General features: G+C 40.6%; 1 protein-coding gene across 2 annotated transcripts; it reads left to right on the top strand.

Annotated features, from left to right (window-relative positions):
* Positions 1–1,990: 1,990 nt before the first annotated feature.
* LOC121616893 (RAC-beta serine/threonine-protein kinase-like) lies at positions 1,991–24,290 on the top strand. Of its 2 annotated transcripts, none has more exons than XM_041951749.1 (14): positions 1,991–2,093; positions 4,829–4,986; positions 5,216–5,344; positions 5,491–5,602; positions 5,804–5,954; positions 7,470–7,601; positions 9,504–9,569; positions 10,986–11,054; positions 11,146–11,268; positions 19,014–19,142; positions 19,778–19,992; positions 20,077–20,164; positions 21,657–21,759; positions 21,877–24,290. In XM_041951749.1, exons 2-14 carry the CDS (start codon positions 4,941–4,943, stop codon positions 21,954–21,956), a joined length of 1,443 nt encoding a protein of 480 aa, XP_041807683.1. In that variant the 5' UTR covers positions 1,991–2,093; positions 4,829–4,940; the 3' UTR covers positions 21,957–24,290. The 2 variants fall into 2 exon arrangements, with proteins under 2 accessions (XP_041807683.1, XP_041807682.1); XM_041951748.1 differs by having other exon boundaries at positions 1,992–2,093; positions 4,826–4,986.
* Positions 24,291–24,988: the final 698 nt, after the last annotated feature.

Below are 24,988 nucleotides of genomic sequence, written 5' to 3'. Positions count from 1 at the left end.
TTACTGATCCGACAGCAATGTGGGCTCGCTGCTAGCCAGTACATCTAAAATGGATGACATACTACATGGGTTCTACAAATTGATTAGCTTATTAACATTTCCTTCTTTTCTTGGGCTGCAAATTTCAACATACTGTACACACATTCCATATCTTCAGGAGAGGGAACCTCCCAACAGGCCAACCTATCTTTGAGAAAAATAGCACACCCTCTTTCAGCTGTTAGCTCTGTCTGTCTTATAGAACTGAACCCTGGACTCACTAAATCGAAATGAGGTCATAGCACACATACTACACCTGGGGTTACTTCTAATTCATATGTACTATATGCTTTTTGAATTCTTGGCCAGTGGCTATGCAGGTTCTCGCATGTCACCGTTGTATGTGAAGTAGCATTATTAAAGTCTTAATCCTCATCTCGCAGATTTTCTCCAACTTCAGTTGCCGTCAACAGTGCATGTATCTGGTCCACTTCCACATCTCTCATCTCAGGGAACCCTCCTGCTGCCTCCACAATGGTCTTGATTCTACAACTTTTCTTTTTCAGCTGTGATGCAACATTGATGGTGTGGCAGATTATGATCACGAAGCTCATTTTGCTAACTGATAACGTGTCAGTGTCAACCTCATATTTGGGAGCCCACACACTCTGTATAGGTACAGTGACTTGAGTTCTGGCCTCATTCTCTGGTGCATTATTGTCTCTTTGTATTGCATTTCTTGGAACTATTCCACTGGAATTCCTGCCTCCTTTCTTCAGTGCCTCTGTGTGTGAAACGTTGTTCAATATCTTAATTGTCTAGACTTCTCTCTTTACTACATAAGGGATAATGTATCATGAGCAGGTTCCTATGGAGAAATAAACCCCGCCGGGATGACATAGAAGCTTCTATTCATCCTGATCACTATTATCCTGGGATTGCCCCTTTAGCCAGTGAGGCGGCCATCTGTCGAGAAATAAACACTGCTGAATTTTGGTGATTGATCAATCACAATTGAATATTTAAAAGTGTTCTAAACAGCGTTAAACACAGCACTGTGTGCTCTTCGAGTGTAACAACATTTAACTTTGGCATCCTATTCCCATTTTCCATACTCATATTGGCCTCCACATTTCACACACCTAAGCTTTTTTTTATACTCCTTGTGCACCGCAGAAGAGGCGACCCTACGGGGTGAACAACACTCCACCACTGACCCAACTCAACCACAAAAATGACGCTTGACCAAATCTATGGGATTTACCAACATAAAGTAATATAAAAAACCAAGACAATAAATCAAAACTAGCAAAAGACATAAGGTCAAAAGACAACACAAACTCCCAGGCTGAGAGGGGGCCAGACCAGCAGTCATACTATCTTTTAATTTATACACACTATACATATTGGATACAAAACAATTAGTTGAAAATATTCCTGCATGTGTCGTTAAGTCTGCATCCTTCCAATGTCTCAGTCCTGCTTCTAACAACTTCCTCCTTTATTTTTCTACATGTGATGGGCGTGGAGCATGTGCAAAAGCCAGTCAGAATCATTATTTCATTCATCAGATTTTTCTTTGAGCCATGCATGAACCAATGATTAAATGAACATAAAAACAATAAATTAATGTAATACTAATACATTGCTAGTATGCTGATCAAACACATGCCCTAGTTGATTTTTTTAGTGAAGGTCGTTAAACAAAATAAATCTGCTACTAAGTTAGAGATCTATGTATACAAACCATAAATAGCTCTTTATGCACACTTCCTGAAGTACATTGTACTGTAAAGCAAAGCTTAAAAAGGGTTACACCTTCGGTTGTAGTGCATTATACCTATTTAAAGAAATGTGGCTAATCCTATAGTTATAGGTCCAACTGAAAGATATTCATGGCCTGCAGTATGTGTGTACATCTACCACAGTCATTTGAAATGGATTTGCGCCGTCTTGCCTGTAGGTGGCAGTGTGTGTCCAGAGATCAGCGACCATGTATCTAATATGAAGAAGAAGAAAGTCCATGGTGTTTTCCTGGTTGGATGGCCTGCGCTGGATCTAGCCTGTCAAAACTGCATTGAAACGGGAGCAACGTGGGATAAAGTCACAAAAATGTGCGTTAAGTCTTGTTGTTATATCATTAAATGTGAAAGGAATCCAATTATGAGATAAACTGAGGAGTCAAAAACTCATAGCTAACAAGAATATTTATTTAATTACCTCGCTATTAGCAAGGCTAACATACACCAGTAACCTACAAGAAGGCATATAATCGTTAAAGTAACACAGTGTTTACTAATAATAAACACACTTTTCCAATTTATGGTAGTCGAGCAATTGTTAGTAACATTACTACAGTGATAAACTCACTTAAAGTAGCTTATGTAAGGCACGGTATGTGTTAATGGCTGTAAAACACTAAGTTAACGTTTTATGTGACACTAAGCTTTGACGTTAATTAGCGAAGTTAACGTTACTTCTTACTTAACGTTTACTTTAGATGACACGTATGTTAGCTATGTTGCTTGAAATTCAGAAATCTTTTGTGTTGGCTGGAGCGCTCAGTAAATATAGATTCAGTGTCAGCTATTGCTTAGGTTATTATGCTACTAACTAGGTTTACGTTAACGTTACCTAACTTTATCTCCCGTAGAAGGTCCGTTAAAAGTTAATTAATTTACCACATTTAACTGCTAACGTTAAATGGCAGCCCAGCTAACAGCCAACAACAACAACGAGATTACTTATAACTAGTTTAATACTGCCATTTGATTAGTAAGTTTGAATACTGAACGAGATTTGCTAAGACTTAAAGACTTCTTGATGGAACTTATAGTTAATTTATGTGAGCTATATATTTTGTCGTAAATGTTTATTTAACGTTAAAAGTTGGTTTTGAATTATTCCGATAAGTTACCCTTCTCTGCTCGCTGGCCGGATCACTAGCGAGACTCGTGGTAAAAGTATAACTTACGCGTCTCCGGAATAATTTAGTACAGAGTTTGCAGAGGTGCTTTTACGTAGTGTTTGTCTGTAATGTTTTGCTAGTTTCAGCATACAGTTCATATACCAAATGGCTTTTGATGTCAATAATAACTCAAAATCCCGGTAGGACTCTCACTGTTTGCCATTGCCGTCAGGTATGTTTATTGGTGTCAGACAGCAGGAATATGAGCCGATGCTGAATGTTGAATTCCTAGCTGCTTTATAATGTGTTTTATGTGACCTACCTTATACCGAAACGAAATGTGACCCATGGCTCTCCAGAAGTGAGTTATTTTTCACATGCATGGCTAAATCATGCAGATAAGCGTGACCAGGATTACTTTTTTATCTTTAATAATGGTTTATGAGTAGAGTTGGGTCACGTGTTTCGTCCATACCAGTGGGCAGCCAAGAACTAAATTTTAGACTTTTGTTAACACTTGTTGTCACAATTAAATAACATTTAACTTAACGAAAATTGTAAAAATAACTAATTCTTATAAAACAAACAATAAAAATGGCCGCAATTTGGCAATCCAGTTATTATTATAATTGTTAAATCCAACAACAATGACATATATTCTTGGGTGCCCACATCTTGAATATGCAGACTCCTTCTTATATGTGTTTTATAATATCCTAAAGTGAATGTCTTTGGGATTTTCAGTTTGGACATTTGAAGGTGTCACCATGTACTTTCACAACTAGTGATTTTTCACTATGCTTTGACATTTCACAGACTAGTAAATTATCGATTAATCAAAAACAGTTACAGACAAGAGTTAGTTGCAGCCTTATGTGCTGTTTTAATATCATTATATCATATAGCTTGCCCCTGTGACTTCACTTAATAGGGGGCTGTGCAGCATGTGAAAGCTTTCAAGGTTACAACCCTGTTTCCAAAAACCTTGGGACACATGTAAAATGTAAATGGAACAGAATATGATCATTTGATAATCCCTTCATTGAATTTTGTAAACATATGCTTATTCTCAATTTGGTCAGCAACACGTTTTTAAAAAAGTTGCAAAATGGACAGCAAAAGACTTGTGGAATGCTCCAAAAACACCTGTTTGAATCATTCTACAGGTAAACAGGTTCATTGGTCATGAAGGGCCATCCTGGAAAGGCTAAAGCAAGGATAGAGCAAGATTCACAACTTTGTAAAAAACTGTGTGGGCAAATAGTCTCTCTAAAATATTTTTTTAGAGCGACATCCCTACGTGTAAAAAATAAAAATATTTCTTATGCCTAAAGAGATGAGTGATAACAAGAGAATTCCAAGAGACATTCTACACAAGAGCGTGGCTTTGCTGTAAAAGAGTTCAAGTACTAAACTGGCCTACTTGCAGTCCAGAACTGTCTCCCATTGAAAATGTGCAGCACATTATGAAATGCAAAATACAACAGTCGAGACCCCAGACTGTTGAGCAACTGAAGTCATATATCAAGCTAGAATGGGAAAGAATTTCACTTTCAAACCTTCAACAATCATTGTCCTCAGTTTCCAAACGCTTACTGAGTGTTGTTATAAGACAAGGTGATGGAACACAGTGGTAAACAGGCCCCTGTCACAAGTTTTTAGGACTTGTTGCAGGCATCAAAGTCAGAATGAGTGAGTATTTTCAGGAAAAACAAAGTTTTCAGTTTTAACATTAAATGTCTTCCTGCTATATTCAGTTGAATACAGGTGAAAAGGGATTTGCAAATGATTGCATTCTATTTCTTTTACATTTTTAAAGTGAGTTAAATGAACTCTCTGTAATTATTAGTGACTGTCTAAACTACTCTATTACTCTTTTAGACTATGTGAAGTGGTTCCGAATGGTCCTATTTCCTTTGTACTGCTTGTTTCATTCAGCAGGGGCTGTTCAAATCTTCATAACCGTGACTGAGACTTGAACGGGCTTAGAGAGCAATCCACTTCCCCTCCCCAACCTCCTGTTCCTGACCCTCTCTGAAACACATCTCTCACCATGAATGAAGTTAATATAGTCAGAGAGGGCTGGCTCCACAAAAGAGGTAAGGTGCATCAAGATCAGTAAGGTATAATCATACTGATAATTCACAATGGAAAAAAAAAGACTTTGCACTACAAATGTTATAAGTGGAAACCCTTTGGTTCAATTTGATAAACATCTAGAACTATTCAACTCTGGATGCCACTCAGATTAAGCCAAAGGGTTCATCTAAAAATGGCAATGATGTTCCTATTGATTGAGTATACTCAAAATCTCTCTGTCTGACCCAGGTGAATATATCAAAACATGGAGGTCCAGGTATTTCATCCTGAAAAGTGACGGCTCCTTCATCGGTTACAAGGAGAAGCCTGATCTAAATGACCAGACTTTACCACCACTCAACAACTTCTCAGTGGCAGGTCAGTCCTGCTGATAGCACAACATAAGTCAGAACCTTGGCCTGTTTTTGATTGGCTGGATGTTTTGTGTTGCATACAGTTCTGTCTGCAGTGTTTAAATCTTTAGCACAGTCCTATTACACTGATCTTAATTGTGTTTTTCACAGAATGTCAATTAATGAAGACTGAAAGACCCCGGCCCAACACATTTGTCATCCGTTGCTTACAGTGGACCACTGTCATTGAACGCACCTTTCATGTGGACAGCAATGAGGAGAGGTGAGAACAGGCTGAACTGCTATATCAAAAAAGTTGTCACTTTTCCACTACGGTTGTGTCAAACTATGGTTAAAACGTTTGAAGTGATGGAACAAATAACATTCATTGGTTAACAGACTTTACAAAACTTGATTTGTTTGATTGAATTCTTGGCAATTTATGGGATATTATATTTCAAATATTAATATTTTTGCCTCTCAGAGAGGAGTGGATGTGGGCAATCCAGTCTGTGGCAAATAGTCTGAAGATGCGGGAACAGGAGGAGGAGGAACCAATGGATGTGTTTGGCTCACCCAGCGAAAGCAGCCTGGAGGAGATGGAGGTGGCTATATCCAAGAGCTGCTCCAAAGTGGTGAGAGGATCACTTGTTGTACCCCCAGCCTAGTGTATATGACTATTTGTTCCACTCCACTTGTAGAAAAGTTTAATTCCCAATATATTACCAACAAATAAAAAGAAAAACTGCAGTGCTTAAAATCCCACTGTCATGCATCAGTAGACATGATATATTTTTTTTTTGTGTCAGCAGTAGTATAAGGGAACCCAAAAAATTAGAAGCTATTTTGACCGCTGTGTCATTATAGCAGAGTACTGTGACAGAAATAAATTGGAAATGCGCCATGACATTAGATGCCAAAATTGTCTTACTAATGCAAAGTGGCACATGACTAAAATGAGACAGGTTATGGGACGTGACATCATGGAGATAGATGAGAGAATACATTCCATTACGGGTGAATGCACACCGACTGGTGCAAGGAGTTTTCCTGAACAGCAACCTGCAAAAGACCCTGAGGCAGCTTTAGGAGTGAGATCACTTTCTCAAAACTGCTGTATCGCACTAATACGTTCAACAGAATATTTGTTTTTTTGGGGGGTTTTTTATGCCACTTTGGTTCAGCAGAAACAAATAGTGAACCCAACACTGACATATCACACCTTAAGTTGATGTGGCAAACTTGTTGGCACTCTCTTTTCTCTCTGTTTATTGTTTCTACCAACACCTGGATTCCTCTTCTTTATGTGCTAAATGGTCTCTAACTGTGTCTGTCTGCTGCTGGCTGATGAGCAGGTACTGTAGTGTATAGTGGATTTGTAGAGTTTTTCTGTTGGTGAACTCCAGTGGACCCCATTCATTTGATCAGTTTCTGATATTAGATTTTAAAAACAAAAGCTTCATATGTTGAATTAGAAGAATACATTTTAGTATCCAAGATAGATATATGGTGTGACTGACCGGACTCCAGATGGTTTGGTACACAGAACCATCTGGGAAGTCATCCATGGAAACTGTGTGGAAAAGGGCAGGACTGTTTGTCTGCTATAGGCGCATCTAAGATCACCCCTTTAGGACCCGTCATTGTTGATTTCAGTCATGCTGTCATCACACCTAAACCAAGCCGGTAGCTGCCAGAAGTTCCCCATAGGATGCTGATTGATCCAAACAACTGTGCTTCAGCCACAGGTGTTTAACTTGAAGGCTGGCAGGATGGATTCTGTCACATGAACAATGTGATTTTGTGATCTTGTGTTCCCAGCTGCCTCGCAGGGTAATGGTGTGAAAACATCTTGAATGAACCTTACTAAACGTGCAAAAAGCTTATTTGTACACATTTCAATTTCATGCATGAACATCTTTATTGTGTTAGTTGTAAAACAACAGTAAACCAACAATAGCATGCCTCATAGTATTTTTCAAGGCTGTTAAAGTAAATTACATTTATAATTTGATAGGAAAAGCTTCTCTGTCTGAGATTTCTGAGATCTGAGATGTTTTTTATTTTTACACATTTTTACAAAGTGTATACAAATACAAAATCCACAACCCAAATGAATTCTCACAGTTTGGGCCTTGTGTACATTACAGACAATGAGTGACTTTGAGTACCTGAAGCTGCTTGGGAAGGGGACGTTTGGGAAGGTGATTTTGGTGAAAGAGAAGTCCACCGGAGTACATTATGCCATGAAAATACTGCGTAAAGAGGTCATCATAGCCAAGGTAAGAGTAAGAGGTAGAGTATTCACTTATCATTTTGCTGCTTTGCTGGCATGAGTCACTTCATGGCATACGCTCATACCGTGAATGCTGTAAAGTGTGTGTGAGAAGGAAGGAAGGAATCCATCGTGACAGTGGATTTTTGTCAGTTGCAATCCAGAGTGGCCATGTATGCGATCAGTACAATGATGGGCTGGCCATCTGGAGCACCGGGAGTTTTCCCAGTGAGCTGCTTGTCAATTGGGGCAAATGCAACACATAATATATGTATTTTTAAATAACCACAGCCTCCGTCTGAATAAAAATAACCAAGTGCTGTGTGGCTGACTGGCCCAGGCTACGGGCCCACTGTGGTTGAGTATCACATCTGTTAGCCTCCAGATCTCGAGTCTCTCTCCAGGCAGGGACTTTTGGTCCAGTCCATTCTAACTCTTTCATTTCAGCTTCTAAGTCATCCCTCACCAGATTTTCCCCCTACTCTTTGCATGTTCACAAAGTAAAGTACATTTCTGCTCCGGTAAGCAGTCAACAAAGTCAGAATTCCAGTGTTCGGCACCTCTGTGGCTTGCTGCTGCAGACAGGTTTGTAGTGAAGATAAATCCACTTTTTAATCTCAAAAGTGAGCTCCCCTCCCCCAGTAAACTTTGGATCAGACCAGAATCTGATGTGACTCATGGTGTTTATTCCTCCCGAAGCTCCGGTCTGCTCAGCAGCTGTCTGGTGGCTTCTGTCTCTCTGCTCCGCCCTGCCCCGTCCTCCCCATACAACACACTGCAAAGCCCTGCGATACGCATTCGAATGTTGATTTAGAATTTAAATGTCAATCTTCTGAATGAAGCTTCAAACTATTCGGTATTAACCTGAATTTGGTGCAGTTACCATTCAGTGATCTGTGCCTGGGAAGCCTGAAGGTACTGGCAGCAGAGAGAGCCACCCAGTGATACCAGTTTTGGTGTCATAATAAGATAAATAAAACATAATCATTGAAAAGTTACATAGATGCTTGATTATGTGTAGGACTAAACTGAGTCATGCCTTGCAATAGATCAGATTTATTTCATAGATTGAAAATAGTATTGAAATTACATAAAAGCAAACTGCCAATAGAAAAGCTGTTCAAAAGCATCGTCGTCACTGAAAACGCTTTGTCTCAAGTATTTTAATGAATTGGAGGTTAAATTAAAAAGTTTTTTTTTCTTTGCTTTAATTCCTGCTAACAGCATGTTTGCTATTTACCATGACAACATCCTTTCCCTAACCTTAACCAAGTGGTTAAATATGCAAGTCACCCTACAGAAACTGTGAAGATTATTTTATTCATTGAGTTAGGGTAAGCCCTACATACTTTAATTGCTGCTCTCTACAAGTTCTTGATTATTTATGCCTTACTATTAAATCAGCATTTAATGTAACATCAAGTTATTTCTTTCTTTATTTAAAAACATCTATTCTCAAACTGCTGTTTTCTAACATTATATTTCTTGGCTCTCTACTGCATGTTACTCCATGGTTGTGTTGCTGTGTCCTCTCTTTTCACTAAAAATTTTGCAGTGAAGTGCTTTGTATTGTAAGATTGTGACTACAATCAAGCAGTTCAGTTTGCCATCCCCGAGGCCTTTTCATGGGTTCACTCCCGCTCACAGATGCCACCTCGTGGCTGGTAGTGCACACAACTACTCCTGAGTGTAAGAATTAAAATGCAAATTGTGCCACCTGCTGGTAGTGCAGTAGTGATGCCTCGCAGGGCCGTTTGCTGATCTTGTATGTTTATATATTTGTATCAGCCACAATGATCATGCCAAACCAGATAGCTGCCATCTTGATGCCTCTTGCCCCTGTAAGTAAAGCTCTACATTTTATACTACATGTTTTCAATGTGTCTGACAGTAATGTGTTTGTTGGCAGGACGAGGTGGCCCACACGGTTACGGAGAGCAGAGTGTTACAAAACACACGGCATCCCTTCCTCACGGTGAGAACACTTACGTACAGATAACCCACTTGATAGTCGAACTCTGCGAGAGCTTTGTTGATAAGTGCAGCACTGTCTCAGATAGAGCAACCAGTGCTCACTTAACAATTAACTTTTTTATGAACCAAATGGTCCTTAGGTCAGTCTGAACACTCTCAGTGCTGAGCCCCTGTTGGACGATTTCACCACTTTGCTCACCACTGACAGTACTTATTAGCATGAATAGTGTATGCTTGCACACAGTGTCTTTTAGCCACACCAGCAGCAGGCTGTAGCTCTAGGGATGGCAGTGTCAGTCAGTGCACCACTGTAGCCTAGACCGAAATCTCAATAACTACTGGATGGATTGCTATGAAATTTGGTTCAGACATTTACATCCCTCTTGGGATGAATTGTAATAACTTAATTGATCCTCTGAGTTTTTATGACCTCATCTAGCACCACCATCAGGTCACACTGTCTAATACTTTAGTTCTTTTAGCTGCAAAGCTAATGACATGCCCCTCTGCCTCGGCTCTACGTTGTGTTTAGTGTGAATGTTAGCACACTAGCATGCTTAAACTAAGATGGTGATCATTATACCGGCTAAACATCAGAATGTTATCGTTGTCATTGTGAACATCGTGGCATACTGACAGCACAGCCTCGCAGAGCCGGCTGAAGACTCTTAGTCTTGTTACTTTCGGACATGTGTGTTGTTTATAATTTTATTGTTGCTCAAAAAAGATAGTGAATCATATGTTTTGGAAGGTTTAAAACTAAATGCAGTAATATTAGGGATAGGTCATGATTTTCAAATTGTCATTAACTTATAAATTTAAAATGTAATGGTTTATGTGACTGTCATCTTGTCTTTAAAAAATATATTTTCCCTTGTTTTCAACGTGTGGGTGTGACGCAGTTCATTGGGTGTTGTGGGAGGTAGATCTCTCTGGTTTGTGTGCGTGTGTTGAGAGTGAAGTTTGGCTACCTGCGTATTATCACAGCCACCGTAAAGTAGATGCTACAGGTAGAGGGTTACAATATTCAGTGTCCAGATAAGAACAGGTTGCAGCCTAATAGTGTTGGAAAGCCCTGTGTTATCTGCTCCAGAGGAAGCTAAGCACTTGCTTTGTCTAAATTTGAAAGGAACACACTATAGTACAGCTGGAATTTACTCTTCAGTTTGCAGAAAGCTTTTGAAACCATTATTAGATCATTATGTTAGACATTTTAAACTGAAAGCCAGACAAATTAATGCATTTATTGATCACAAAGGCTTCTTAAAAAGATATTCACTTCTGACCATGTGCTTCTTCTGATGCACGTGATTTCACCTGATGGTTTGTCCACCTGATGGTAGAGCATTAAGCTGGGATAGTGTGATGCATGCAGTGATTCACCATTACCTCCAATGTGATCATTTTTTTCCTCCAGACACTGAAATATGCCTTCCAAACCAACGATCGGCTCTGTTTTGTAATGGAATACGCCAATGGAGGCGAGGTGAGACCTCACAAATATGCCACAGCTTGCTGCGCACACTTAAACAGACCTGCAACAGGTGTTTGACTCCATCTGCTCTCTTCTCTTTTAGCTCTTCTTTCACCTGTCACGGGAACGAGTGTTCACAGAAGACCGGGCACGCTTCTACGGTGCTGAGATTGTATCAGCGCTCGAGTACCTCCATTCACGTGACGTTGTTTACCGTGATCTGAAGGTGAGCATGTCTATGTCTCTCAGTGCAGTACTACTGCTAGCTCATCCGGCAATCCTCACTTTTGTATGTTTCCAACAGATTGCTAAATCAGAATCAGCTTTATTGGCAAAGTATGTGTACACATACAAGGAATTTGACTCTTTCACTTGTTATTGCTCTCAGAGCACTATCACTGGAATGGACATACAGGAAAAGATAATCCTGTATTAACCCCATGGGGGGAAAGGGAATAGTGTAATTGAAAAAATCATCAGTAAAAAAAAGCAAGACATGATGAATAAGTAAACAATATAATAAGTAAAACAGACAGTGGTTAAATTCACATTATTGCATGTAGGAAACTAGAAAATTCCCCCTGGGAAATTTTGAAAGGGACATGGGGTGTGTTCGAGCCGACAAAATTATCTACGTTTTAAAGTTTGAATGAAGTCTCTAGGAGAAACTATGGCGAAGCAGCGGACAATTGAAAAAGGCTGCAATTTGAGAAAACGGCAGATATCAGAGGTAGTCAGTCCCTGATTAATGAATTGCTCTCAGCTGTGTTTCTGTGGCTTTCTCCTTGTCTGTCTCAGCTGTCTGTGTCTGCTTCTCTCCTCTGCTTCATGTCTCTGTTAACATGAATTAATGAACTGAATCAATAAACATGAATGGAGCTAATGCTAACGGAGCTAACAGAGCTAACACTAACGGAGCTAACAGCTAACGGTGCGAATAGAGCTAACGGTGCTAACGCTAACAGAGCTAACTGTGCTAACAGAGCGAATAGTGCTAACGGCGTTAACAAGGGGGCGGGGGGATGGGGTTTTCATTATGCATTTGTCTGTGTGTGTGTGTTTATGTATCTGTCATTGTGTGTGACTGCGTATGTGTGTGTCTTCGTCTGTTTGTGTGTGTGTGTGTGTCTGCTTGAACTACACAAGCAGCCCAACCTGCTCCTACATGGAGATGTGTCTGGTATATGTATGACTGAATGTGTGTGTGTGTGTGTGCGTGTGTAACTTCTGCCCCACCTGCTGATAATTACCTCTGCACCTCTCCCACTGTTTACCTGTTCCTGTTCAGTTTTGACGTGCTTGTTTTTAATCACTTTTTAGCTGTTGGTTAGCCCTTTTTGTGTGTGTTTGTGTGACTACTGTCTCAACCTCTTTGGCAAGAGCTTTCTGAAGCTGAGTTTAACTGCTTGTTGGACGGAGATTGTTTTCAAACAATGCCCTTGTTTTGACTGAGCTCGTTAAGATAATCATTCTCAGGCTGGTTGTCCTGCAGATGTGTGTGCGTGGGTTATTGACCGGTGTGTGTGTAAATGACAGTTGCACCTGTTAAACCAGGCATGTCCAAACTATTCCATAAAGGGCCGTGTGGCTGCAGGTTTTCGTTCCAACCAAGGAGGAGCACACCAGCTTAATTAGCTGAGCTCAGTCTTCAGCTGATAACTCAGTGATCCCTTGATGTTGATTGGCTGGCCTGGTGTGCTCCTCCTTGGTTGGAACGAAAACCTGCAGCCACACGGCCCTTTATGGAATAGTTTGGACATGCCTGTGTTAAACTCTTCCCTTGAAAAGCGGCTTTTTCGCTGTCGGTTTCTTCCGAACAACTTGCGATTGTGACAAAACCGTAGCTGCTATCAAAAAAACGATTACACTGTGAGATGCGGACAAGTCTGGGCCAGATGTACGTGTGTTTTATGTCCAGATATTCTTTAGAAAAATGACAAAATGGTCGACTTAAAAAGACTCTGCGACTCAGAGAACAGGAGTTTGTATTGTATGCAGTGAGATTTGGGTTCGGCGAACCTCCTGAACTAAATCCTCTGGTGAGAGAACCGTACCTCGTATCAGAGTGTACTATAGATCATCGGACTCCCGAGAACTTCCTGAGTCCGACCATCTCCTCATTTTATTCCTGACACAACAACTTTTCGTTTTATGGCGATCTAAAGACAGGAGGCATTTCTGCTTTGCTCACAAAACAGCTCTGAATTTTAACATGGGACTTAATGGGAGAGCAGGAGGGAGCTGGCTGCACAAAAAGTCTCACTATTTAAATTCAGTAAGTCTCTCGGCTTTTTCGAGGACATCACACGAAAGAGGACAAGTTTGTCTACAAACTGATCCCAAAATTATGCGTGTAGAGTGTAATTTGTGGCCGTAGCGACGAGAAAAAGAGAAGATTTTCAGATCGTTTTTAGACTCTGTGCCACTCTAGCACGCACTCTAGCACGAACATTCCGCGCAATACACACCCATTATAATCTCAAAATTTCCCTCCAAACGATCACTGTCATTGAACAGTGACTGATCAAAAACTATAGGACCAATCAAAATGTGGATGAACACACCAATAGACCAGACTTGGGTCTACATTTTAAAGTTGAAATGAAGTCTCTCGGTGAATGTATGCCTGAGCTACAGATGTTTGAAAAACTCCAATTTCAATCTTGTTTTTTTCCCGAACAATACGCACGTTTTGATATATAATTTGCGAGGGTTTTCTCAAAGCTGCGGGACGAGTTAAGGGACGAAAACTTGGAGGAGGATGAAAAATAAGAAGAAGAAGAAGAAGAAGAAGAAGAAGAAGAAGAAGAAGAAGAAGAAGAAACGCGCGGGATAGTAATAAGTGACTCGGGGCTACGCCTACAGCTATTTCATAGCTGTAGGAGCCAGTGACTCGGGACGTTGCCCCGTGTCCCTAATAATGACACTGCCCAGTTTAGTATGCACTGATAATGCACATGAGTGAATTTGTCAGTTTTGGTGTGTGTGTGGTCTACTGGGAGCAGTGTTGATTGTGAAGTCTGACAGCAGCAGGAAGAAACGACCTGCAGTAGATGAAGCGGCCTCTCACTGAAGGAGCTGTCTTGGAGTGTCCTGCGTGTTCTGAGACATGTTCTCCATTAGGAATGATGGCTTAGACTACCAGTCCTATAAGTCTCTTTCTGTCAGCAGTTGAGATGCAGCTACAAGGTCGGATGGAGGCCAGGGTGGCACCAGGACTCTGCAGTCCATTTGTACGCTGTTCCTGTCCTGTTTGGTAGCAGATCCAAATCAGACAGTGATGAACAGAGAACAGACTGGCAGCTTGCATTGTTGACCAGGATCAGCAGCTCCTGGGGCAGGTTGAACAGACAGGTCTCCCAATGTGCAGTCATTAGTGTAAAGGAAGAAGAGCATGCATCCCTTGGGGGCACCAGTGCTGATTGGCTGGGTGCTGGCTATGATTTTCCTCAGCCTCACTTGGAAGTTTGTGATTCACTGACAGATGGAAGTGTTGAGTGCTAATCTGAAGTCCACAAAGACGATCCTTGCACACTGTATGTCCTTGGGCAGTCGAGGCGTTGCAGGATGTACTGCAGTCCCGTGTTGACAGCATCATCCACTGACCTGTTTGTCCGAAAGGCAAACTGCAAGGCGTCCCGCATGGCCCTGTGGTGTCCTTCATGTGGGTCAACACCAGTCTCTGAAAGGATTTCATGACCACAGACAAAAGTTGATGTGCAACCCAGATTTCAAAAAAATTGGGTCACTGTAAGATGTGAATGAAAACATTGCAATCATTTGCAAACAAACCATGTTTACCAACAATGGTTGAACAAAGTGTTCCTGAGCCGTGCAGTAACATCCTTTATACAATCACGTGTTCACAAAGTGGTGAATCAGTGAGGCTGATGAGGTCTAACATTAATTATATTGTCTTTAAACTGTCCTCAATTGAATATATGTCCAAAAGTATTAGCAAGATATCACATTCTGATTTATTTATGGAGTTAATTTTGCGTCTTTATTATGCAGTTTAGGTTTGAGAGCAAAACTTTCCTCGCCGCAATCAGAATATATTTGAGAGTAAAACAACGCTGCAAACAAAAAATGTCTTATTCCAAGTAAAATAAATTTATGATTAAAAATGTATTAATGCAAATTTAAACATTTTGTTTGCAAACCCAAAAAGAATCCAAAGGTTTTACTAGTAAATCCAAAGTTTTGCTTGCTGTTAAGCTGAATGTCGTGGGCAGGACCTAAGCTGAAAGATGTAAGACACGTATCTACTGGCCCTTCCCGATTGGATTTACAGTTTAGCAACATCCACTGCAGGAGCGGTGAAGACAAAAGCAGTGCGCAGGTATGTTTACACATAACTTTCTTCTTAGTTATAGCAAGAATGTTTTATTTAAATTGGTGCATGTAGATTGCTTTTGTTCAGCAATCTGTGATGTTGTAATGTGTTTAAAAAAAACATTATTTTCTGCAGCCACTAGCATAGCTCAATAGTCACTTGCTCGCCCGAGGTACGTTGCGTGCCCAGGCTGTCTATAAACCTGCACGATGTTGTGCTACTAGTTAACAGTTACAGGTAATGTGTATTCAACGATCTAATATCAGAGTTATTTCTGTGATGATTATCTTAGGATGATTGGCACTCATTCAGCTACGTCATCAAAATATTGTGTAGTCTGATCCCGGCATAAGGCTTGTTGCCTTATGCCGGGATCAGACTACACAATATTTTTGTTTTTGACTATGGTCACCATGTCAGATCTAACGAACACAGTGCCATAAACTCTTGCCATGTCTTGGACTAGCAAGACTACATGTATGACCCCCGACCAGTCTCAGTACGTCACGTATTGAGTTCGGATGTCATCGGTGAGGCAATGAACTGTCAATCATGGCAACAGAAGCATTGTGTGTGATGTTGGCAGTCTTGCGGAGCAAAAAAAAAAAAGGCTGTGGATTCACTCCTGGGCGGCACAGAGAGGACAGTATGAGTAATGAACTTTCCTTCTGTTCCTTGTCCTGCCTGACAGCCCCAACCTCAGCATTCCTTCGTCTTCGCCATGTTTGTTACCTAACTGTGCTCTGTAGAGAGCACCTGATTGGTCAACGATAAGGACCACATCGTGGGAGATGTCAAACTAGGCATGTCAAGACAAAAACAATGCTAGACTTTCTGTCAGGGTGTTGTGGGATGTCGCAGATGTTTAGCACGTCATGCTACATGCTAAATGTGAGACCACTTGTGGTCAGTCACATATTGAGTGAATAACAAGTTTTGAGAGAAAATAGAGTCACACTCCAGCATGGATCAGAACTGACTGACAAAGAGCAATAAGAAACAGGACATATTTCTACCAAATGTGAGTGGCGTATGTGATCAGACAGAGGAACTGACTGTTAGATGGGCAAAGAGGAAGCAAGCAAGAGGTGTGAAAAAGGTCATGACCAGATCTGGATTGGGTTGGTTTTGTGGTTAGGTGTCTGGGGTACAGCCAGGGAGCACAGCTATGACAACTGTATAACCATATAAGGAGTTGTTTGTACCATTGGAAGTGCGTGATTGAACTTGCTGTGGTAAGTGAAAGTGCATTAAAAGTAAAAGTACAGTAAGGCACATTATGATCAACTAAGCATCAGTGAAATAGTAATTTTTCATCGCACCACCCTCCTTTTGTTTTTTCTTATTCATGTTATCTCAGGTTTGTTTTACCTTGCTGCAGGAACCCATGCGATGCAGCTCCTGCAGAGTCACGGATTGACTCACTGACTGTACAAGGCTGTGCTGCCAAATGCCTTCTTACCTTCTACTTCAGAGTGAAGTTTTCTTTTCATGTCCACTACACCTTTAAGGCCATGGTACACATGGCAACACATGGTGCTTCAGCACTCTATGAAGGCTCTGTGAGCTACAGATCTTAAGGCAGTCAGGCATGATAGCTCACCGTCCCCTGGCATCATAGCTGTTATGGTTGTTAAGGGCTTCTTGGTAGATGACCTGGCAATATTCACCAGCTTGCCTGTCTATCTAAATGTCATTTCATGATGTTCGTGAGACCCAGTCCATTGCTCGTTTGAGAGTCCATGGAGAGAGGTTAATTAAGCCGGTCAAGGAAAACAAACTGATACTGAAATGACCCTCTCCATCTCAGAGAGCATCAATCAGTTATTCACTGTGGTCTCCTCTTCAATTACTAGAGTAGACCTCTGGTCCACAAGTTGGGAGTATAAGTCTGAGGATGCAGTTTGCCCTAAAACACTGTAGTGCACACTGGGTTGAAACACTTGGTAAATTGATTAATTTGTGGATATGACATTGACTGTAAACTAAATGTATTTGGTGTTGTACTGTTGGTCAGACCAAATCATAATCCTGCTCACCAACTCATCTGTACCTGCCCCCTCTGTTTGCCAATATGTGTGTTCTGTTAAATCCTACAGGTAAAGTTTGCTGCTTCACAGGTGTGTGTGTGTCTGTGTGTGTGTGTGTGTGTGTGTGTGTCTGTGTCTGTGTGTCTGTCTGTCTGTCTGTGTGTGTGTCTGTGTCTGTGTCTGTCTGTCTGTGTCTGTGTCTGTCTGTGTGTCTGTCTGTCTGTGTCTGTGTCTGTGTGTGTCTGTCTGTCTGTCTGTGTCTGTGTGTGTCTGTCTGTGTGTCTGTCTGTCTGTGTCTGTGTGTGTGTCTGTCTGTGTCTGTCTGTGTCTGTCTGTGTGTGTCTGTCTGTGTGTCTGTCTGTGTGTGTGTGTGCGTGGATGTGTGTACTGGAAGTTAGCAGACTATAGTTATGCACTGAGGCAATAGAGATGTGTCTTACATGTTTCAGCGTAGCTCCCACCCAGAAGATTCAGCTCAACATCATGCAAAATCTTTGGATTTACTAGTAAAACCTTTGGATTCGCAAATGAAAGTTTTGAGTTTGCAAACAAGAGTTTTTAGATTTGCAAACAAAAGACTTTGTTTCTCACGAACACATTTAATCATAAATGTATTTTACTTGTAATTAAAAGTGTGATTGTTTTGCTCTGAAAACTAATCTTTGATTGCAGTGTGGAAAGTCTTGCTCTCAAACCTGATCTATTTGATTGCATAATAAAGACACAAAATGAACTCCAGAGTATTTCTGGTTTATACAGCATCCCAATTTTTTCAACTTTAAGATGGTGTAGCAATGCCCCAGAGTGGTATTTGTCGGTGGTGGGATGTGCTGTCTGTATTTTTGTAAAACCTCTAAAATGGAGACTTCTGGAAATGACTCTGGGACTGTGTTGTAGTCTGCTCGGCTGGAAACGATGACACACCCATGTTCTCTTTATGAATATGAATTCCAGGCATTTCTGTACTTGTTGTCTATGCTAGCAGCTGCTGTGCAGTGTATGAAAAGTCTCTAAGTGAGGAGTGCATGATTTAACCTTTATTTATGTAAAAGATTCTGCCTCCCCTCGTTTTCCCTGATAGTTCCATTAAACAGCCCACTCAAAGGAGTTGGAAGCCCGACAAATGTAATGATGTGTCCAAAGGTTTCGGTAAAGCATAAGGAGCTCCCTAAAACCTCCTTCTCTTTTTATTACCCACTCCACAACATTGGAGCAAACCACAGAGCAATATTTCCCTTTTTTTCCATTTGGTGCAGTAGGTGTCACTGATTGACACCATAGAGTAAATATTTTAGGATTAAATTAAGTCTTTCTTTAACTAACTTACATTAGACTAATCTGAGAGCCAGTGTAAGACTAGCCTAACACTACAGACCAGTCAGCAATAGCTTCATTAAACTGACCCCAGAAACTAAGTTTAACTAAGTGATAGAAACAAATGTCAGCATGTGGTCAGTGGATTCTTGTCTGCTGAGTATTGATCACCTAATGAAATGATCCATTATGTTCATTTAAAAGCCTAATGAATTCCAATCCCCTAGTCTGTAGTTGTGTCCATGATCATTAGACTCTCTCATGTGTATGTTATTTTTCTCTTTCTCTCAGCTGGAGAATCTGATGCTGGACAAAGACGGCCACATCAAAATCACTGACTTTGGTCTGTGTAAGGAGGGCATTACCCCGGACGCTACCATGAAAACCTTCTGCGGAACTCCTGAATATCTGGCACCAGAGGTAAACTGAAACAGACGGGGTGGCACATATTAATCACAGTTTGTGACCTCGACACAAGCAGTCGCCCCCCAGCGCACATACACACATATCTGCTTTCTGCAGATATGAATACTTTTATTGGCAGCTGTCATTGCTAAGACATGCTTGATATTCAGTTTTTTTTTTTTTTGTTTGTGATAAAAAGTGGTACATGTGAATAGATGAGGTCTTGACTAAGATCTGTATTTATCAAGCATCTCAGAATACCTTTAAGGAATCCCACTGCACATCAAGCTAGAGCTAAAAATAAATAGTGTGCGTGGCTAAGAAAGTCAAAGCTGACTGGGAATGACGTCACAGCCGGGTTGACAGCGTTCCAGTGCACCATTATTACTACAGCTTTCACTCTCTGGCGCGCAGAGCAGCCATCTTGGGTTGTGACGTTCTTCCTCCATGTGAAAGTTCCAACTGGGAACTTGGACATTCTGACTTTGCAGTAACACTAACCCACAACAGAGAAGAGAAACACAGACTTAGGTCAGAGAGGTGAGCAGTTGAGTGATGTGTAGTATAGATGTATGTTCACAGCTGTATTCAAAGTCACTTCCTACTGACGTTGTTGAGAAATCTTCATCAGGCAAATGTCTGTGTCTCAGGTCCTGGAAGATAATGACTACGGCCGGGCAGTGGACTGGTGGGGTCTGGGTGTAGTCATGTATGAGATGATGTGCGGCCGCTTGCCTTTCTACAACCAGGACCACGAGCGTCTGTTTGAGCTGATCCTCATGGAGGAGATCCGCTTCCCCAGGAACCTGTCACCCGAGGCCAAGTCCTTGTTGGCTGGTCTGCTCAAGAAGGACCCCAAACAGAGGTATCTGCCCGAGCTGATCCTGTCTGTGTGTGTTCCTTTTGGAAATGCCTACTTAATTCTCACATGGACTTTTTAAACTGACAGGTTAGGTGGTGGTCCCAATGATGCCAAAGAAGTAATGAGTCACAAATTTTTCATCACCATCAATTGGCAGGATGTGGTACAGAAGAAGGTAAGACATCATGAAGCTACAGGAAGTGAAACTGAGGTTCACTTTGCAAGAGATTAAATTCATTTCTGTGAACTAGAATGAAAAGAAAACATTCTTTTCTACCACCATTGATATGATAGGTTTGCCATTTGCCAGTTTGTTTGATTCTAAATTGACATTGAATACTCATCTACCACTAAATACGTATGTTTATTTATTTTTCAATTCTTACTCAGTAGTCAGTGAGTGGTTATTGGTGTTTGTGTCAACTGATGGTGGCTGTATTTAGTGATTTGTCAAAACCTTAACAATGAAATGCACTCAGCAGATCTCTTGTAATATTCTTCTTACAACTGAGAGAGCTTACAATAACTATGTGTTTGTGTGTGCATGATGGATACTCTGAGTATCCTGCTTTCAAAATGCTTGATTGGAGCCAGAAGACTCTGAGCAAACAACAACAATACTGCAAAGTTTTAAAGAGAGACTAATGGAGTTTGTCTACTGTTACCAACAGTGATCTGATATTTTCACATCTAACCTGGTGAATTAAGAGTTTATTTCAACCTAACCAGAGTTGGTGGTGATTGCATGGACAGTGAAAGATTCTGTGACTGGAGTCTGGTGGCTTTGGTGAGAGCGATGCTGTGTCTGATTAAATGAAAATGTTCTTACTCTTTACCTAAAGGTCTGTCTTTGTAGGGATCCTTTCCATAATGTTGTCAGACACTTTAAATAACAGTCTGAGCCTGTCAGTAGCAAAAACACACTTTTAGTGGACGCACATTGGGGCAAACACCCAGAGGTGTTTGTAATTACTGAATCGTTTTGCAAAAATTGTTCCCCATTAGTTCCTTTGACACAAAAACATGGGAAAATAGGGTCCATAAATAGAGATATATGTTTGGTTTTGTAGAACTTTTATAAGATGTGTTCAATGGGATGCGCAGGTAGCTCACCTGGTAGAGTATGCGCCCCATGTACTCAACCTGTGTCCTTACTGCAGCAACCTGTGGTCCCTTGAGGCATGTCGTCCCCCCTCTGTCCCTCCTCTCCACCCTGCACTGCTCTGCCCAATAAACACCATCTATATAGATAAAATAAGACATGTTTATGTTGATATATATTCTTACACAAGTAGCATATCTCTTGTTGTATTGGTTTGTCCTGTTACGGACATAATGCACAAAAATATTCTGTGTTTTTTGTAGAAAGAATAATCAAAGGTCATTTTTGGAAACTTTGACAGCCCCAACTGAGTATAACCATGTTTAGTTATATTTATGGTGAGAAAAATTAAAGGTTCTCAAGAAAGATGTGTCAGTGTCAATTAGGGCTGAATACGACCCTGATCTGCCCTCTCTGGATATTTTTAATAATTCAGGTATGCACACAGGCAGTCTGTGACCAATGCCTGCCCCCCACAGACACTCCACATGTTGTCATGTTATAAATCCACGATGTAACCAAGCTAAATGGCTAGTTTACCAATCTTCTCCCCTTCCTGCATCAGCTCACCCCACTCTTCAAACCTCAAGTGACATCAGAGACAGATACCCGGTACTTTGATGAGGAGTTCACAGCGCAGACCATCACACTCACTCCTCCAGACAAGTGTAAGTATCCTCTGACTCTGAGAGAGCTTTCAGGCTCTCAGGTCTGAACAGCGATGCTCTGTCAAGGTCTGCTTTCTTGGCTGGAATGTGACAAGTGATTCTGCTGTGTTCTTACAGATAACAGTCTGGACTGTGAGGACCCCAGCCAGCAAGCACATTTCCCCCAGTTCTCCTACTCTGCTAGCATAAGAGAGTGACAGCACCTCTGCCACACACACATAAACACACCAAAACACAAGTCATGAACACCTTGGTCACATCCCTTACAGCTAGAAAATGACCAGAACCTTCATCTTTAATGCGGTTTTGGTCCCGTCAGGATCCAGGCGTCTCAGCTGGTGGCCGTATTATTATATACAATCCCTGTTCATCCACACTACAGGCAATGCCTGGCCACACTGGCTGTACTATATCAGACTGGACTGCAGTACCTCACATAGTCATCAGCACAACGCAACAACAAAATCAGGACTCAATAGTGCCCTCGGATGGCCTATTAACTACTACTGCTGCTTTTTCAGACTGTACACCGCCAACTATTTGTAACACCCCCTTTTTATGGTCTTATGAGAAGCCATACAGTTCCTGATGTTTCCAAGTGCTCTTCTTCAGAACTAGCTGTTACCACTGGTAATAGACAGGTTTGTATATGAGGGAGGACTATGCGTGGCTGATTGTTGGGTGTTTTTCTGTGAAGTGTGTGTGTGTTTTGGGGGGGGGGGGGGTGTTTTTTGAGAAAATTGGGGCATCAAATCCAAACTGTATGTCATCAGTTTAGTCAGAGTGCATCTGTGAGAGCATGAGGATTTGTGTGGGTCTTAATACGACACTTGCCCAGTATGCACCAGGAACAATGTATGAATTGATAACACATAATGATCAAAGTGTCTCTGTGGAGAAAAACTTTGAAGCGTGAAGGTGTCGGACAGAGAGGCTGTCCTTTTTAAACTGTATGCAATGAAAACAAATCATCTGTGTATTAGTTTGCTCTCATCTCAGAATGTGATCTTTGTTAACACATCTGTCAAGTGCGACACCGCAATTAATGAGAATTGGCAATACCTTAAAGCACAGGGTGTATATGTTATTTTTTAGAACAAGGTTTTTTAATTCTAACACAATTTTGATCATTTCTTGATCAGCCAAATACACACCAGCCACGTTATTTAATAGGCTTAATAAGCACTTAGTGACATAAAGCAGACCTAATTTTTCAGAGGTGGACGTGTTCATAGTGTAGCTGAAAGCTTCCTGGACTGGTGTCAGTGCTCATTATCTTTTAAAACCTCACTGAAATGTGTCCATTGCAATAAGTATCAAAAACCGTTAGACACCAAATGTTTGCATCAAATGTGAAATCAGATTCCTAATCCAGCTGACTTCCTCTGGATCAGATCAGGCCATTTCATTTTGACAAAGTTCTTGTACTGCTGCTTATATTTAGACAACATTTAACATGTGAGAACTTTGGTGTTGTCTTTTTTTTTAATGTGGAAATCAAAAAAGCTGTTGTTTTGGTATGCGTACTGAAACTCAGGTGTAGTATGGGGACTGCTATTGAAAAAAGGACAACCAGAACTAGCACCAAACTGAGGTCGTTACACTTTCAGAGAACATGTTCGTATTTGGAGTGTCATTCTTTCTTAGTATTCAGAGCTAACTCTGTAATATTTCCAGTTGACTCATTGCTATGTTATTACATATCTTTGTAGCCTTTCTATGAAAGTAGTCATTTCTTAGATCATAACTCACTATCTTATACTTAACCTACCGGAGACTTTACAATTTTGAAGTTGTGGCTGAGAGTTCACGCAGTTTAATGTCTTCCTGGACATGTGTGTCTGTCATCTCTTTGTACATCTTACACTTCTTACACTTTTCCAGGGCTGCTGCTTTTCAAACTGGAATGTGCCACTAGATTCAGTTGGACATGTCGTAACTGGAGACCTAAAAGAAACTCATCCAGGGAGCTGTGTGCATCATGAACATGGTCCATTGTGAGATTTTGTGTTTGAGTGCAATGGTGACTTGCAAGGATGTCTTTTTATTATTTTCAATTCTTCCCATTTATTATTAATCGCTGCACAACGTTAAATGGTAACCATGAGGGGTGTACCATTAAGATTTGCAATACTGGGTGTTATACTGTACATTAAAATGCGCCCAACATTGTATTGGTGCTACACTGTTGAGTCACTGGTAATAGTTAAAGAGCTGGTGCAGACCACCTGCTCAACTTCCCGTTGTTCACAGAGCCTTCTACCACATATGCTGTTTCAAAATAATTTCCGTTATTTTTGTTTTTGTCTTGTTTTTCTTCTGATTTTAGTTCTCGACTTCTTTTCCTTCATCCTTCCTGTATCCTGAACCATCTTCACAGATGGTCTCAAATTAAGACAATTCATAATGGTTGAAAGAAATGTTCGTGTTTTCAGTTACATTACTCTATTCAAACAATTCATTTCTATTTGTCTATGAATGTAATTCTGAAAGACATTGATCCAATACACGTTTTTAACTGTCTTAATACACCCTCATGTTTGTGTCTTGATTCTTTTCATCCCTCCACTGCGAGGTTTCTCCACTCGGTCTTAGTAGTAATGGGTACCAAGCACTTGTGTGTATAAAGCATATCAAAGCAGTGGAAGGTAAAAAAGATCTGTTTGCATTGAGACAGGAAATGCATTGTTCCTTTTAATTTTTATTTTTCAACTTTCATTTTGTTTAACCTTTGTTTAACCACACTCGCTCGACAACAGCTAAAACTATACAGATTTTTTTTTCCACAATATTTTTATTTTCATTTTTACAGCATGAAATACAACCATTTACATTCAGTATATGCTGTCAACTTGCTTCATTAACCCACAAATAAGAAATATAAAATAAATAAATGTAAAGGGATGCATTCTAATAGCAAAGATAATAATCCTACTGATCATCTTCCTGATTGCCAATCAACTGATCTGTCAGAAAATACTGAAATATTAAGTTTTTTCAAAGGTCCCCCCCCAGTATATATAAAAACAACCATTGATTCTGCAGTTAGCAGCCTATCAAGTAACTGTTTTGCTCTAAACAAAAAACAAAAACAGACAAATGAACACAGACTCAACATTTGGCTCCTCCTATACTAACATAAGGTAATCTATACTTAGTGGATTTTATGATACACAATCTTACACATACATCAGAAAAAACAAACTATCCTTTCTAATGGACGGTTTGA

The sequence above is a fragment of the Chelmon rostratus genome, chromosome 14 (assembly GCF_017976325.1).
Source record: "Chelmon rostratus isolate fCheRos1 chromosome 14, fCheRos1.pri, whole genome shotgun sequence".
NCBI classification, from domain to species: domain Eukaryota; kingdom Metazoa; phylum Chordata; class Actinopteri; order Chaetodontiformes; family Chaetodontidae; genus Chelmon; species Chelmon rostratus.
The sequence above is the reverse complement of the archived record's forward strand: the minus strand, read 5'-3'. Positions and strand labels throughout refer to the sequence as shown.

Coding starts and splice junctions, on each gene's coding strand:
- LOC121616893 (XM_041951749.1), top strand. CDS start 4,941: ATGAATGAAGTTAATATAGTCAGAGAGGGCTGGCTCCACAAAAGAG. Junction 5,603..5,803: donor GTGGACAGCAATGAGGAGAG/GTGAGAACAGGC, acceptor TTTGCCTCTCAG/AGAGGAGTGGATGTGGGCAA. Junction 20,165..21,656: donor AGGATGTGGTACAGAAGAAG/GTAAGACATCAT, acceptor TTCCTGCATCAG/CTCACCCCACTCTTCAAACC.